This window comes from Anguilla rostrata, chromosome 9 (genome assembly GCF_018555375.3).
Source record: "Anguilla rostrata isolate EN2019 chromosome 9, ASM1855537v3, whole genome shotgun sequence".
NCBI lineage: Eukaryota > Metazoa > Chordata > Actinopteri > Anguilliformes > Anguillidae > Anguilla > Anguilla rostrata.
The window spans coordinates 39,945,097-39,961,533 of record NC_057941.1 but is presented as its reverse complement, the minus strand read 5'-3'; the positions used below and the strand labels follow the sequence as shown (position 1 = coordinate 39,961,533).

Genomic DNA, 16,437 nt, shown 5'->3' with positions numbered 1-16,437 from the left:
GACTTTAATGTAACTTGGGCACCAGGCATTGTACCATGGTTGCTGGTGACTCTGCTCTCATGTTTCAAGGAATACTATCCCCTATAATCAGGGTTTTCTCATATTTCAATAATTGTATTGCATTTGCAATGAATGTATTCAAATGAAGAAGTTATTTCTAACAGTATTCAAATATCTTCACTTATAAAGGGTTTTAATTGTTTTTGAAGAGTAACTTTCTGATATATGCATTTCATTATTTTTAAATAATTACTTCACACAAATAATATTTAAAATCATGTTTATAACAGGTGTGGATTCAACACACCCCTTTCTTAGCCAAATAATATCATTCAGTATATTTCTATAACACTTCCAACATAAATAAACTTGACGATACCATTTCAAAACATAACCTAAATGCAACATGCAGCCAAAATGATCTCAAATCTTGTCAAACTAAAAATGAAAACAAGTGATTGTCATTGAAAGAATCAGTGTCATGACTGTCTGTAATCATCGCTAAAGTCAGCTAAATCTGCAGATTTCTTGTAGGAATGCTAAAAACATGGCTGGGTATCCGTACACTGCTGTTGATTATTTTGAAATCCATGGAAGCATAAATGACAGGTGATTAACTCTGTATGGATGAAGCATTTTGCAGTCATCACATTTATTGACTCATACTTGTCTCCTTCTTTACGTTTCCCAGGTTTTAATTATAGCTGCCATGGCTTCCGCAGTAATCCTCTTTGATGAAATAAAAAATGGCTCAAAAGATCAAGGCTCAATTCAAAATCTAAATGCTTTTTCCTTAACATAGAGCAATGCATTTTACCAAATATGCACATTGTGAGTATTTAAAACTCTTTTATTGAGTCAGCATGAATGCAGTGGTTGTAAAGCAATGTTGTTTTTTCCCCTTTTTTTACCTCCACCTCAGTGTAGGCAGTCACACAGAATTTTAGAAAAGTAATTCCCACCCAATTGCACGCAAAGCTGGTGACAGTTTAATAGATTTTAAGCACATAGAAACATAATAATAATAATAATAATAATAATAATCATAATAATAATAATAATAATAATAATAATAATAATGAAGGAAAATGTATATACAGTAATAATGCATTGGAATATACAGTATCTAGATATACAGTATATACAGTTTATCTCCAGTCGTAAACTGTAGAGTTCCTCCTTGGCCTACCAGGCCCTTGCAGTTATTGTGCTCACCAGTGCCCTCTTTCTTCTCAGTGATGTTCCAAACGGTTGATTTTGGTTAGGCTAAGGTTTGGCCTATGTGTCTGACAGTTTTAAAAAAATATTTCCTTGCCTCATAGTGGCTTCCTTGACTTTCATGTCCTTATGTTGACAAACACCAATAACAGACTTCAAAGGCAATCATATGCCTACAATCAAGACTCGACACTGAAAGCTTTCTTATACCTGCACTAAGGAAGCAATTGAACATCCTTGAAGTGGCGGGCTATGTATAACAAATGCTGTTATTTCCACATGGTGAAAACAAAATGTATTAAAATACCATTTTATACAAGCTGAGAATCTGAACTTTAATCACACGTGCATTGGTTGATTGCAAATCTAAAATTGTGGGGACAGAGCCAAATCAATAACATTATGGAGCTCACTGTTCATACATTAAAAACAGTGAGCAGACAGATTACACATGGACAGATAAGTCAGTCCTAAATATTGCTGGGTGTCCCATAATGATGACACATGATTGGCTGTATTACTACCTAGGGTTTTGGTAGTCAGGATAACCCTTGATACTCAATAGAGGCTACTTAGATTTATTAGGATTTTTTAGGCACAGAAAAACGTCCAGCGTTGCATTTTATCTATTTGCATATAAACTGTTAAAAGAGTTGAATTAACAATGAAGGTTACATTGTGCCTACACCAACTGGTATGACCGTGAAGGATTGTGCAGTATAGGTTTTTGGGGAATATAATTTAGATTTAGAGTTTTTGTATTCACCTAAAAAATAAACTCAAAGAAACAATATGAGATTTAGCCGCACGAACACCTAAAGCAGGTATTTGATTGCGCAGAATTTGCCTAATTTCCATAATTTTGAACACTGTTGGCAATTCCATCGCCATGTCCATAAATTATTTTTTAAATTTTGGTAGGAAAGAACAGCACTTAATGGCAGAGCCTGTTATTGTCTACCAGCACGGGGTTATAGACAGGCGAGACTAAACATATGCAGATCAGTTAAGATAAATTGACACCGCACATGGACTAACTTCAAAGCTTAATTTGGCTGTCTTCAATTTATTAGTCATTTACACACACCAATTATTTTTAATTGGATGGTTTCTAGTCAGAGCCTGTCTCATTACAAAGTAGGTGGAATAATCAAAATCTTAATATTTTATAAAATTACTTGTATTAATGTTTTTTTTTTACATCAAAGCACAGGACAAGTCTCTTTTCTTTTTTAACACCTTGTTCCAGGGACATTTCTATGTAGGCTAAATCTCTTGTTTCTCCTTCCTGCTGTCAAGAGATTATAGCTTTTGGTGAATATCTGTTAGTGCTGAAGTGCAATTACGTATCTGTCTAATAACAGGATGTTCTCATTGTATATGAAATTCTATTGTCTATTCTGTAATTTGCTATGCATCAAATATGTTTTTCCTCTGTGAGGCGAATTTATAAAACTTTGATAAAAAATGACTATTGCTCATGCTCATCAATTTAGGACATTTAGGACAACTTGTGAAAAAAATGAAACAGAACTTTAATCAAGCCAGCAGCTCTGTGACAGCCACACCCCCACCTTCACCCCTAAGTCCCCTGCCCCCCCCCCCCAGTGCCCAGTGTCAGAATCGAACATTGTTACTCACCTTGACATCTGTCGCAATGCTGTGGTACACGTGTGCTTTGTGATTTTGAGCTTTTGAGCTTTCTGCCACTCCACCACACAAGTGAAAATATGTGATGAAAATGAATGGGATTAACAACCATTCCCTACATATCCCAGGAAATGCTTACAGTGTTAAATATAAATAGCTGCACAGATGTTTTCAGGATTCTTTAGAGATAATTCTTCAGCCTGGAGGCCAGGCCATTTGTTTCTTTAGCATGCAATAGCTCAGTACCTAATCAGCCTGAAAATGCTCTTTTACTTTACAATTGCTTAGCAGATGCTCTTATCTTGAGTGACCTAACATAGCGTGCTTTTACTTTGCCCATATTGAAACATGTTATGAAGAGCAATATCGAAAAAAGTGGTCTCTTATGCTGTTTGGTAAACACATATTTTCATAAATGCAAGAGAGTGGGGGGGAAGGAGTACACATCCTTTTAGCCCTGGGAAAGGTCACTCTTTTGGGCATGTGATGACAACTCCCGCCATAATCTCTTGGTCTTGCAGTCAGTCCCTCTTCTCCCACCTCAACCCCCCCCACCCCCCACCCTTCAATTTTGCTTAAAATAAAACACGTCTGCTTTCTCCATCCAAAATGTGAAGTCATTTGCCATTATATAAATTGCCTTATAAAATGTAGTTCACTGGATGGCATGCCATTTAATGGTGAAAGGGTAACATAGTAAATTATTTCAATGGGCCTAGAATTTCTCTGCAATTATACTGTTAATCAAGGTTGGGGGCCAAATCTTTTTAAACTTTTAAAGCCCAGTGGCCATGAAATTAGACACCAGCACCAATGTTGTAAATTATTCATTTTATCCGTCATTGATTCAAGGTGCAGTTCTATAACCCGGACACTGTTGCAAACCTGTACACTTGGACTCCTGTAAACCCTGTACACTTCGCACTTTGATGCAAAATACCCTGCCTTGATCGGTAAAACCACTAGAGACAAAAAAAGCAATAACAAGGCAGTCCCCTTTCCCTAAGGAGGGCTGAAGCTGGCACCCCAGGTTGATTATTATTTTATAGATCACTAATTGCCAAACAACTGCTACAGTAGTTTAGGGCTTCATTTGGTGCTGCCAATATATACTGATAGTAAAGATATGTTCCATAAGTAATTTTTGGGTAAAAGGCTTAATTAAATATTAATTTTTTTTAACAAATTAAATCATACATCATTTAAAAAAGTAGGAGTATATTCTGGTGAGAACATAATGTCCCTGTCTATGTTACAGTTATGCTGCCTATGAGTTGCTATAACAAAGAACATGCTTTTTTGAGGTTGTATGTTTATAGAATGTCATCTAAAGACATTCTATAAACATCTAAATTGTGGCTTAACTATTCTGCTATGTACCCAGTTACTTTCACTTTCTGTTTTCGCATAGTGCACGAGTGGAAGCTCAGCACATGCTTTATCAGTTGTTTATTGGAGCTTTGTTTGTTTATCGGCAAATACTGTGATATTGATGAAGGGCACTATATTATTGGAAAGTGTTTATGATTTGATTTAATATTTTTGTAAATAGTTAAAGTTTTTCCTCCTTGTGGCCTCTCACCCTATTGTGATCAGGAGACTTATGTACTTCTTTCATGCAACGAGCTACAGCAGTTGGAGAAAACTCCTGGCAGGTATTTGCCACACTGGGCAGGTCTAAGGCAAGAGATCAGCACAGTCAAATCAACTATTATTGTAGTGAGCACTGCCTGCTCACAAAGGTGTATATGTATGTGTGTCTGCATGAGGCTGTTGATGAAAGACATGAGTTCCCTCACTTTCACCCTGTGAAATTACTTTGTAAGCTTTGCTAGCCTCGTTTCATACAGGGGCTGTTTACATACGCAAATTACATCAGCCTACTTAGTACTACTTACTTAGTAAGCACAGGTCAGAGCACATAGTAAAAGCACAAAGGTAAAACCAAGTGGTTTGATTATTTCTAAGTGAATTTAGTGTGTGATAAGTAACCATTATGTACATGTCAGCTCTCCAAAAGGGCACCGTTTGACTGAAATGCAGGGCTTAGCCAAAAAGAGAGAATGGGTAAATAAGGAATATGAAATTCAGTTCACAAATTGCAAACTGTCCAAAATTTCCTATGGGGATTTTTCAATTCATTAAATTTCAATTAATTTCTGAATAATGATAACTGAGCTGAAACCACAACTCATGTTGTTAATGAGTTATGCTGTAGGTTTCCCCAGATGGTAAGCAGCCATGTTTATCTCTCTGCTTTTTTTCTTAAGGGATGATCTGGGCAGAGTGCAAGGAGATCTGGTCCCAAGGCCCCAGAGAATATCTGTTGGAACCTTGGAACCTTCTGGACTTTGGAATGCTTGCCATTTTTGTGGCATCCTTCATTGCCAGGTTCATGGCGTTCTGGCATGCCCATGTAGCGCAGAGCTACGTTGACAAGCACTATACTGACCTATCAAACATAACTCTACCCTTTGAGATAGAATACTACCGGCTGGGTGAGTACAATCACCACAATGTGTATTTTCCAAAAATGGTGAATGTCCCTCCAGAATTATCAGACAGTAACAGTTTGACATGGTTTAAATTAGTTATTTTGTTAGTAGACAGTGGAAGTGACATAAAAAATATATCTGTGAAATTTTCACATGCTTTAAATTTAAATCAGATTCATAACTGTAGTAGATGCACTTGGAGTGACTTACACAGCTTGCTTTTTAAAATACGATCTGTTGATACATCTGGGTGTCTGCTGACACAATTCAGCTTAAAGGATAAGCACCAGATATTATGAAACAGACTAGCCAAATAAACTAGCCAAATGGAAATTGTCCTATTTTATGACTGACTGACCCTGCCTCCCTTTTTCAGAAATCTTCAGAATTATCACATTCTATTTTGTGACATTTGTGGCACAGGTGGTGAAAGTCAGATACTGTCAAATTAGCTATAGGCCTTTCCATTAAAGAATTAGCCAAAATAAGAAAGTTGTTGCCTCAGCACTAATGGAAAATGAGTTAAATAAACACATGAGGCTAGACAATGTGCTCACTTGAGCTGGATTAGAGTAGATTCTAATTCGATTTAGTGGAATGGAAAATGCTGTAGTGACACGAGAGTACATGTTGTAGCTTGTAGGCCAAGATAACTTCTTGTTTCCGAGTCTGTTTGAAATGGAAAAAAACCCATCTCCTAAACAGCTTGTTAGTTGGCAAGGTAGGTCAGGTTGTGAATGCACACTTATTATTAAATATTACATTATTAAATATGTAGTGTGGTCAGGTATTGTATAATTATATCGTAAATGCCTAGCATTTATTTTTTCCTCCATAGCTGGTCGCGAGCTTCATACACAGCACAGTTAATAATGCACCATTTGTGGTTTAGTTAGCACAAAATCATTAGGTTAACTTGTCCTTAGACCTAATAAGTTAGATTTATATATGTGAGCAACATCGTGTAAGCTATGTAATATTAGCTATGATATTGTTAATGATTTCAGTGCGATATACTGCAGTTGGAATACACTAGCTTAGCTCAGAATGATGGAAAAACACCGTCCAGCATCTACAAAACTGAATTATTTACACAATGCATTTTGTACACAATGCATCTTGCATCTTGATGACAAGCAAAAATAAAAACTGAAAAAATGACCTAGGTTGTTTTAGAGGCAGCTACATTAGAACTAATCATTTACTCAGCAGATGGATACAGTATATAAGTTATAGGTCTGAATATAGCTGCCTCTAAAACAACTAAGATCTTGTTTTTCTGTTTTTATTTTTACTTGTCATGAAGACGCAAGATGCATTGTGTAAATTAATCAGCTTTGGAGATGCTGGAAGGTGTATTTCACTCACTTCATAGACAGGAGCTAAGCTAGTGGCGTCCATATACTGTCATTGATGGAGCTAACACAGCATGCAGCCCATATTTTGTTAAAATCCTTGTACTGGACGCACTGTGATGGATCATCAATCTTCTCGTAGGAATCTGGGTAGGATAGCTTATTTTCCAAAAAGTCAGAGTATTCCTATCAATCCTGCTCTGGTTTTAGGCTTTGGGAAGAATCCTCCAACTCCGATCCCTGCACCTCTGGCTCAAACCTGAACGGTTATATTGCAGTTTCAGGATCAGCGATTATGTCTTTCCATTTATGTCATCTTTTAAACCTGAAGTTATAATAGCAGAGCTGTTTGTGTTACACCTTTGACATCACACATCACAGAAGTAATTTTCTGGCGTGACTTTGGTGTTTTCGTCAACAATGATCAATTTGTGAAATTTGAAGCCAGACTAACAATTTCAGCTTAATTTAAACAAAAACCTCTTGAATTAAAATAATTGGTTTACTATATTTGAGGGATGCCATTATGTGTGCTTGTCCTTTAAATATTTGCTCAAATGTAGAGTGGCTCAAAGGTTTGGGGAGACCTGATTTGAAGTTAAAACTGAATTTTTTGTGTCAGGTTTAGTACTTAAAGCATGGATACCCAGACCTCCTGCAATGCATTAAAAAAGGAATTAAAAAATTCTACCCCAGAGGTGGGATGGAAATGACTGCTGCCCCCTTCTCATTGCAGCCCGCATAAAGTGGCTCCCATCAGACCCCCAGCTGATTTCAGAGGGTCTGTACGCAATCGCGGTGGTGCTGAGCTTCTCACGCATCGCCTACATCCTGCCGGCCAACGAGAGCTTCGGACCACTGCAGATCTCACTGGGGCGGACAGTTAAGGACATCTTTAAATTCATGGTGATTTTCATCATGGTTTTCGTGGCCTTCATGATCGGGATGTTCAACCTCTACTCGTACTACCTGGGAGCCAAGCAGAATGATGCCTTTACAACGTGAGTGTAGGGTTTTGGGCAGCTGTAGGATGGGGGTTGGGACACTGAGGGTGTGGTTGATCTGGGGTATTTGGGTGGTGTGAGTTGATGGCGGCAGTTGTTCTTTTGGGTGTGGTAATAAAGGGAACCAGAGGGTTGGTGTTAGTAAAATGGTTTCCCAAGTCTTTATATCATATGTAGCAGAACAGATTCTGCATGTTGTCATAACCCCTCCCCTATTTGTACACCAAAAACACACACACACACACAAATGTCTTACAATTTCAAATCAGATAATTTTATATTAACATGACCCATTTCAAGTGCATGTTTAAGTGGCACATTGATATGCGTAAAATAGTGAAACTAACAAGGGCTTCTGAATTTTTGTGTTCCCAAGGTCATGTCTAAGAAAATGATCATATTTTGACCTTTGCCTCATTCAGAAAGCTTTGTGTGACTAGCAGAATATTTCTTATGGTTTAAAGAGTATCATCAACACATTATTTGAAAGATCCATGAATTAATAAGTTCTGTGAAAATAGTGGAATATAGAGAAGAAGATTCAGAATAGTGTTCATTGTTGTAAACAGGCTGAATTTACCGTAGTGAGTGAGCCCTGAGTATGTTAAATACTATGCAGTTCAGCTTTTAAATTACGGTATGAACAACGAAACAAAAGAGCAGGTTGATGTCTTAATTTTTTAATAGATTCAGTATAACAGAAAGAAAATGATTCAAGTTAGTAATAAGGTGATGTCTTTGAGCAGAACCTCTCATAAAGCTAGGCTGACATGGTATACAAGTTGCAATAAACAAGACCCCTCACAGACTTAAAAAATAAAATAAAATAAAAAACATACTTCATTAGCGTACTTTAGAGAAACAGTAAAATTTGATCAGAACTTAAGTAAAAATATTTTCATCATGTATGGAAATTAAAGTCTCCATACACAATGAGACAGAAATGAAAACAGTAACAGCTTTGCACAATGAATATGCTTGTCTTTAGTAACAGCTTGTCTTAAGTGCCAAATCTGCATTTTCTCCAAAACAAACTCTTCTGCCTGTCTTCCTCCTGCTGTGTGAGGATGGACTCACGCATCACTGATGACATTGAGAAGAATAGTGTGAGGTCAGCCAGGGGTCAGCACTTTAACCCTTTAGACTCCAGTACAGTACTGACAGATGACACGTTTAAAAAAATTAAATAAATAAAAATACTTTTAATATCCATTTTTGACCCAAGTCTGATGCGAGGTGGTCACCATTTACCACTCCTTTTGCCTCCACCAGGCTCTCTGCTTCTAAGAAATTCTACCATATTTTTACAGTGGTACAGTGAAATTAAATGGATGGGAACCCTTTGCCTCAAACAGCAGAATAAATCGGTCCGTGGGGGACAGAGTCGATGGACATCAGGGCTAATCGATGGAGCTGCCATCTGGCTGATTCATGGATGGTTTGTCTAGGGGAAGACCCTTCTGGAGAGCCTTACATGCAAAGAGCAGATTCCTTTATGGCCATTTCGCTCCATGAGAGTTCACCAGGCTAGAGGCTGAAGACCCTTTATGGATCCTGTCTAGCAGTAGCAGCAGTTTGTGCGTATCCCAGCTGTACGAGATAATGAATGCTGACTGTAAATTTTATGCACAAACCTGCTCATGTGATTAGAATAAGGAAACAGCCATGAGCAAATACAGATAAGAAAAAAATGATGAATACCAAAATATTCTTTGGAACGTTCTTACACAGTTTACAATAAAATGTGATTATACACATGTTTTATGAATGTGGCCCAGAGTTCTAAGTAGAGGTATGCATTTGCTTGGGTTGTAAAACTATGAATCATTCATTTTAATTTATGCTGATATTTAGCTGCAAATGGCAATATCCTGTCAAAACACTGGGTACATTCACTCTTAATTATCGCAGCAAAATCCTTCCCGGTGATATGTTTTTTGGGGCAAATGCTCATAAATCGAGACTTTATCGATTTAATTGTGACATTTGGCCACCCTGCCTGAAAATCGTTATGAAAGAGGACGTGCACCTAGAGCTGATGGCTCATTGTTAGTCCTTCAATGCCTCTGCAAGGAGGAGCAGGAATCCTTGTAGGTTCCTGGACCAGTAAATAAATTACTTGACAGCAGGGCGGATCTTGGTTTGGGTTCTGTGGTATAATTACTTTTTTTTTTGACCCTGTGCCCTTTACCCCCTCACACCCGTATACTGTAGTTCCCGAGTGTAAATACTAACTACAAAATATAACCTTATGAAAGTATATCAGACCTTATGAAAATATAACATACAGTATAGTACCTATATGTGGTAATACACCAATGTACAAAGGATGGAATATGTTTTCGTAAATATGAAATTACAAAAATATGATACATAATTAATTTATGATTGGAACTAATATATATCTAATATGCATACATCACAGCGGTATGTTAGGTGCGTCGATTCTTTCTTTACAACATCTGGGAAATCTGACCCTTCCTGTCCACCTACTCAACACAGGCTTTTGTTCAGATGTTGGTCATGTGTCAGGAGTGCTGCATCCTTGCTGGCCTCCCTGTTTCTGCCATCAGACCTCTGCAGCTCATCCAGAATACTGCTGCTTACCTGGTTTACAACCTGCCCAGACTCAGTCATGCCACTCACTTCAGCATCTTCTTCCACTGGCTACTGATATTGATATAATTCAAAACCCTGGTGCTAGCCTACTAGACAGCAAGCAAGGTCTTAAAAAGATCGTCAGACCCTACACATCGGCCAGACCTCTCTGTACTACAACATCTGTGCACCTGACCCCCACTGCATGCTGGCCATTTCTCCTGGCCTCCAGTGGAGGAATGAGCTTCCCACTCTAGTCATAGCAGGATAGCAGAAACTCCCATCTTACTATGCAAACTGAAGACCCACCAAACTGCACCATGGCTCCCCTGACCCTCCTTAGCTTTCCTGTTTTTGGATTTACTTGGGATAATACTACTACTCCTAATAATAATAATAATAATAATAAGGGGTACTGTATATAAACATTAATAACGGAATAGGCATAGACATACCTGTTTAGCTGTATAGTGATATTTAATATTTTTACAATACTAATTGTTGGTTTGTTTGGTTAACTTTATACTCACTGATTACAGTTGGGCCTTCGATGCCATCTTTTTTATGTTGCAGTTGTATATTCCTGAGACTAATACTGATGTCTTCCACTTTTGTAAGTCCTTAGGGAATGTCTGCTAAATAATTGTAATGCACTGTAATACCATCCATATATAGAAGAATATATGTATCCCATTATAGATTTATGATTTTACCAGTTTAACATCATCGATGAGCTTAGTCCTTATTCAGGGAGAGTTATATAGCTCACATTTTACACATTTACTCTTATAAATTAAACCGATTCATGAAAAAGTGTTTCTAGTCAAGTACAGTGGCTATCCTCCAAGGTACAGTGTGCCCCAAATGGGAATATAACCTCTACCACTCTGCTGACAGATACCATATGGAATATGAAGTGAACATATGAGTGAGTGAAAAGATGTAAACGTATTTCTCCACAATAAGTTTTGTTTCTGGTAGAAAGTGAACATACCCATTCACGGTATTGAATTTTTCCCCAAAAAGTGTTTAGTGCCACAGTACAGTATTTCAACCATCTGGCGAGTTTGATGGCTTCGATTTCAGTTGGAGTTTGATGTTTTATTATTAATGTATTCATGTATTCATAAAGAGCAAGCAAATGCTTTATTTTTTAATCTCTTGTCATTTTAACATATTCATGTGTGAGGGGGATTTTTAAATAATGTGTATATTTAAGCAGAATGTGGTTTTTCAAGAAAATGAGGCCCCTGGTTTTGGTCAGGGAGTATGGAGGTCGGGTTTGGGAAGCTTTGTCTCTGTACACTTTTCTCAGTGCCTAAAAATAATCAGTCTTACCCCTCTCCTTCTTTCCTTCATTCCTCCCTCTGCAGAGTTGAGGAAAGCTTTAAAACATTATTTTGGGCCATTTTTGGACTCTCCGAAGTGAAGTCTGTTGTCATTAACAATGGACACAAGTTCATCGAGAACATTGGATATGTCCTTTACGGGGTTTACAATGTGACCATGGTCATCGTCCTGCTAAACATGCTGATAGCCATGATAAACAGCTCATTCCAGGAAATTGAGGTAATGCCCCCCTCCTTTACCTGTCTTTGTGCTGTGTGTGACGACCTAGAAAACTAGCATACAGTGACCCAATATCAGCCTGTTTTCGGCCCACTAGCAGACAGTTGGGTTAAAGTAGTGATATGAGGAAAAAAGTCTGTGAATGTTCCTGCTGTTAGCTAAAGTGGCAGTTTGCAAGAAGTTTAAATCTTTTTGTCTTTTGACTGTGCTGAATTTTATCTTTTCACAGCATAGTAATTCATTTGGTGTGATTTCCAGTATAAGACATTTATATCAAATGTTATGCATTTGGAGTGAGGGCGTTGATTTTCATTATGAGATAATCTGTGATGTTCTCTTTCGCAATTGTTCATAATAAATTCCACAGATAGGATAAGCCGATTTCCGCACAATTTAGATTTTTGTATAGTACTCAGCAGAACTTCTATTCTGTTAGACATTTTTTATTGCGGTCAGCATTCCTGTCAGTGTGTTTCTCTTGAAGTTATCTGATCTGGTGTATGCTGGTCGCCCTGCAGCGCAGATTACCATTGTTTTGTGCAGTTTTATTTTTATGCCATGGTTTGATTTGGAGTGCAGACATTCTCTGTAATATCCTCAGTTTCCTTGGGTGGAATAATGGGGAGATACACAGCTTTGAGTCAACATAAGATATTTAACATGTTCAGATAAATTAAAATGATTTGTTAATGTTCGTGGGGCAGTGAATTGAAAACCCTAGGAACTTTGAAAACTAATGTGTCTTCATAGGCTATTGCCATTTCCAATCTGACCATACCATATTCACAATGCAAGAAAAAATAATTCTATTTAAAAATCTATGGAATCTTCATAAACAATGGGCCATATTCGGCCTCAGATGATTTACACATGATTAGGTGAGTTAGGTGTGATTAAGCAGATGTTTGGGCCTTCCTTGCCCAGCTGTTAATCGCCTAAATTAGGAGGTGCCTCCTTGCGCCCACTGGAAAATGTAAAAATGTGCTCATGTTAGGCACACGCCCATGGGTGGACAGAAATACTGGCATTGGGATTCCACTTCACGCTTGTAATCTAGTAAGGAAACATTTTTAGCTGTTTGCTCACTGTTTCCTTGCTGTAGATATAGATTGCTTATCTAGAAATCTGGATAAAATATCATATTTACAAAATGAGATAGAGGTAATAGCCAATATAGGTGACATTTACAAAACTGCAGTAGCTCCCTAGTTCATCTGCTAGGTCTGATATTGCAGCTGAAATAATGTGAAAGGTGCTCTCTTGGTAGTCATAGTAGCTATTCTTTAGGTGACAGATATAATATGAATATAATAATGCATATGTTCATCAGAATTTTCACTACATTCAGTTTCCTTTTGAAAAGTGACCTGTCCGATCTCACTGAACTGTGTAGCTGGTCATAGATGAATTTTGAGAAATGAAAGCGCAGAAATTAGAGATTTTTTCTGAGAGCCTCTGTGGTGCTCTTATTTGGGATTGCAGCTGTGTGCTGTCTGGTCATATCTGAAGGCCTATTTTTTGCCCTGTAATTTTCAGGAATGTCTTAATTGCCCTTCATTGCCTACATTTCCCTCCAACTTGCAATTACAGTGTACTTCTGTTGAACTCTTGTTTTTTCTGATGAAAAAAGCCTTTGAGAAATTGGAAGTGAAGCAGACTTGAAATGATGCATGAGGATCAAAAATTATGTGGAGAATGACATGCATCTCGATGTGAATGGACAGTAGATTGGACAGTAGATTGTTACACCTGTGCACAGATGTATTCAGCAAATGTTTCTGTTGCTATGTTGTTCATAAATGTATTCTGCACATGAAAAGCCACAGAAGAATCAACCTCTGAATAGGGTTGTCAGATGTCTGGCTTTTGACCGGAATGTCCAGTTTGTGGTCCTGACTGGAAAATATTATGTCCAGTCTGAATAACTGATTTTAAATGACCATTGGTTTGTAATGAACTTGTGTGAACCACCCCCCGATCCACGATCCACCCTGAAAACATTCATGAAAGTTTCCGATAGCGATAGCACCAACCCCCCTCCGCACCACCACCCCCCTCCCCCAGTGAGTGGACAGTCAGCTTCCAGCTGTGCATGTTTATGGTTTTCACAAATTCTAAATCTGGCAACCATAGCTGTGACTCCAGTACCCAAGGTTTTCCCTTTTAAGTTTTATTGAAAATCTGTTAAACAGTGATGCCAAAGCAAAGGTGAAGAAAAGACAACAATGATTACAAACTCTCTCCCTCTCTCTTGCTATCTCTCTCTCTCTCTCTCTCAATGCCAAGTGCAGGATGACGCTGACGTGGAGTGGAAGTTTGCCAGGTCTAAACTCTGGTTCTCCTACTTTGAGGAGGGGAGGACTCTTCCTGTCCCCTTTAACCTGGTGCCCAGCCCAAAGTCAGTCATCTGTTTAGTGCTGCGCATCAGAGACCTCCTAATGCTACTGCTGCGCAGACGAGAGGAGGTCGGGAAGGGCGACGCTGAGCTGAATGAGGTGAGTGTCATTTGCACCCCATCACAGCCATGAAAACCAGCAGGCCGTGTGGCTCTCCATGACCAGGGCTGCAGACCCCTGAACTGTAAGCTTCTCATGGAAGCTATGCTAGTGGCCCATGTACCATGCTAGCTATGCCAGTTGCACAGGAGTATGCTGTATGCAATAGTTAAATACATTATTTAACTATTGAATAATAACAACATTATGGTGCCCTGAAACGGGATGACAATGTATGAAAAGTGCTGTAATTTCTACATGGTGAAACCAAAGTGTCGAAAAATAAAAACATGCCCACTTTAACGACAATTGTTTATCATAAATCTAAAATTGTGAAGTACAGAGCCAAATCAAATGATTTATAATTTTTTTGTGAATTTGTAAAATTGTCTGCAGGTACAATATCAATCATCATTTTAATCACCAACATCACTGGCCCAACCACCCCCCCACCCTCACACTCATTCTTGTCATGGCTTCCTCCCCTCTTTCCTCCTGCCCTACCTCCAAACAGTTCCTCCCTCCCAGACTGGCCAAGCTCCCCTCCCACTGCAGCAACCAGCCCCACCCACTAGCCGGTTCCCTATTCGTTTTACAGTGCCATGGCACATATATTCAGTATATATATAGGCTGTCAATTTTGTGCCAGGTAAAATGTGTGTGCTTATTGTGTGCTTTGAAACATTGTTTCAAAGAGAGACCTGTAAATGAAACCTCTTTCTTTCTCTGAAAACGATCTAACTTAATTTTTGTTTGGTTTCCCATCCCTATAAACTGAGACATAATGCTGTCTCTTTTATTGTAATACCCAGGAGGGGAAGAGAGTGGTAGCAAGATTGGTACAAAAATGTATTCTGGGAAGATAGTCATTTTTATAATTGAGATCCTGCTTGATAATGCAGTAGGCAAATTGTACCATCTGTTGATATCACTTTGTATTGATTTGAGTTCTGTTATAATTATTGCAAATAGATTTCTCTAGGGAGGAGAATATTTTTATTTGAAGTGCGAAACAACTAGAATATCACAATCAGCATGCTAATCCTTAAATAACATGACAAAGTGGTTGTAAGGATGATTTATTCCAATTTTTTAACAACGGGAAATAGAGAAAACATTTTCAATGATATTCAGCACATTTGGTGGAGGCAGGTGTATAATACCAAGGTTAGATTGCGGTTTCCATGAAACCAACCAAAGGTTTCATGGAAAGAATGAACAAAAGGTGCTCCTTGCTGAATGCCTTTAGTGGTTCTCTAAGATGTAGAATAAACATTGCCTGAGATTACAGTAGCAGAAGCATTGGTATATGGTATTAATATGATTAAAATAACATCCCATATGCTTTCATAGAGATTTAACCCTTTTTGGTGATCAAATAACTTATCTGCATCAACAAACTATACAGCATAAGATTTAACATTCAAAATGTGTAGCACCCGACATATATTATCCAATGTGTGTGTGTGTGTGTGTGTGTGTATTCTCATTATTATTATTTAATTTTAAAAAATGTATTAATACATTTTTTTAACATATCCACTCTGATCGAGATTGACAATTCATGTAGAAAAGTCTTCAAATGCCTCCCTGTGGCAGGTATTGTGGTGAAAGGTGACCTCTAGTGGTTGTATGAGATAAGCAATGAGAATGAAAAATTTGTGCAGTGTACATACATGTACAGGGGAAAAAATATTTTATGATACACTTTTGTCAAGTTGAATTGTTTATAAATGTTTATTAATTCTCATATATCTTCCTGTTAATAGTGGGTTTACACGAGTGGTTCCCAAATTGGGTCCTGGGGCCCCCCTGTGTATGCTGGTTTTTGTTCCAACCACAATCTCAATCCCATAAATTTAACACGCTGCTAATTTTTCATTATTAGGTGCTTTTCATGCTTTTAGAGGGAATATTTACTCTCTTAAGCTATATTATATCAGTAATAGCTTTGCATGCCCTGAAGAATAAAATTCCCATGTTGATATTGTGTTACATTGTGCCTACTGTGCTACTTTGCAAACAATTACATAAAAATAGGTCGCTTTTTTGA

At 37.9% G+C, this 16,437-nt stretch overlaps 1 protein-coding gene across 2 annotated transcripts in view; it reads left to right on the top strand.

Annotated features, from left to right (window-relative positions):
• trpc6a (transient receptor potential cation channel, subfamily C, member 6a) overlaps positions 1–16,437 on the top strand; it is a 47,562-nt gene that overhangs the window by 21,867 nt on the left and 9,258 nt on the right. Inside the window, exons 6-9 of one of the 2 annotated variants that reach the window (XR_010332536.1) lie at positions 5,139–5,366; positions 7,455–7,719; positions 11,694–11,889; positions 14,176–14,384. Coding sequence is in view for 1 of the 2 variants with exons in the window: in XM_064352107.1 (XP_064208177.1) it covers positions 5,139–5,366; positions 7,455–7,719; positions 11,694–11,889; positions 14,181–14,384 (893 nt within the window). In the remaining variant the exon portion in view is untranslated. The remainder of the gene's footprint in view (positions 1–5,138; positions 5,367–7,454; positions 7,720–11,693; positions 11,890–14,175; positions 14,385–16,437) is intronic. The other variant, XM_064352107.1, reaches the window with a different exon arrangement.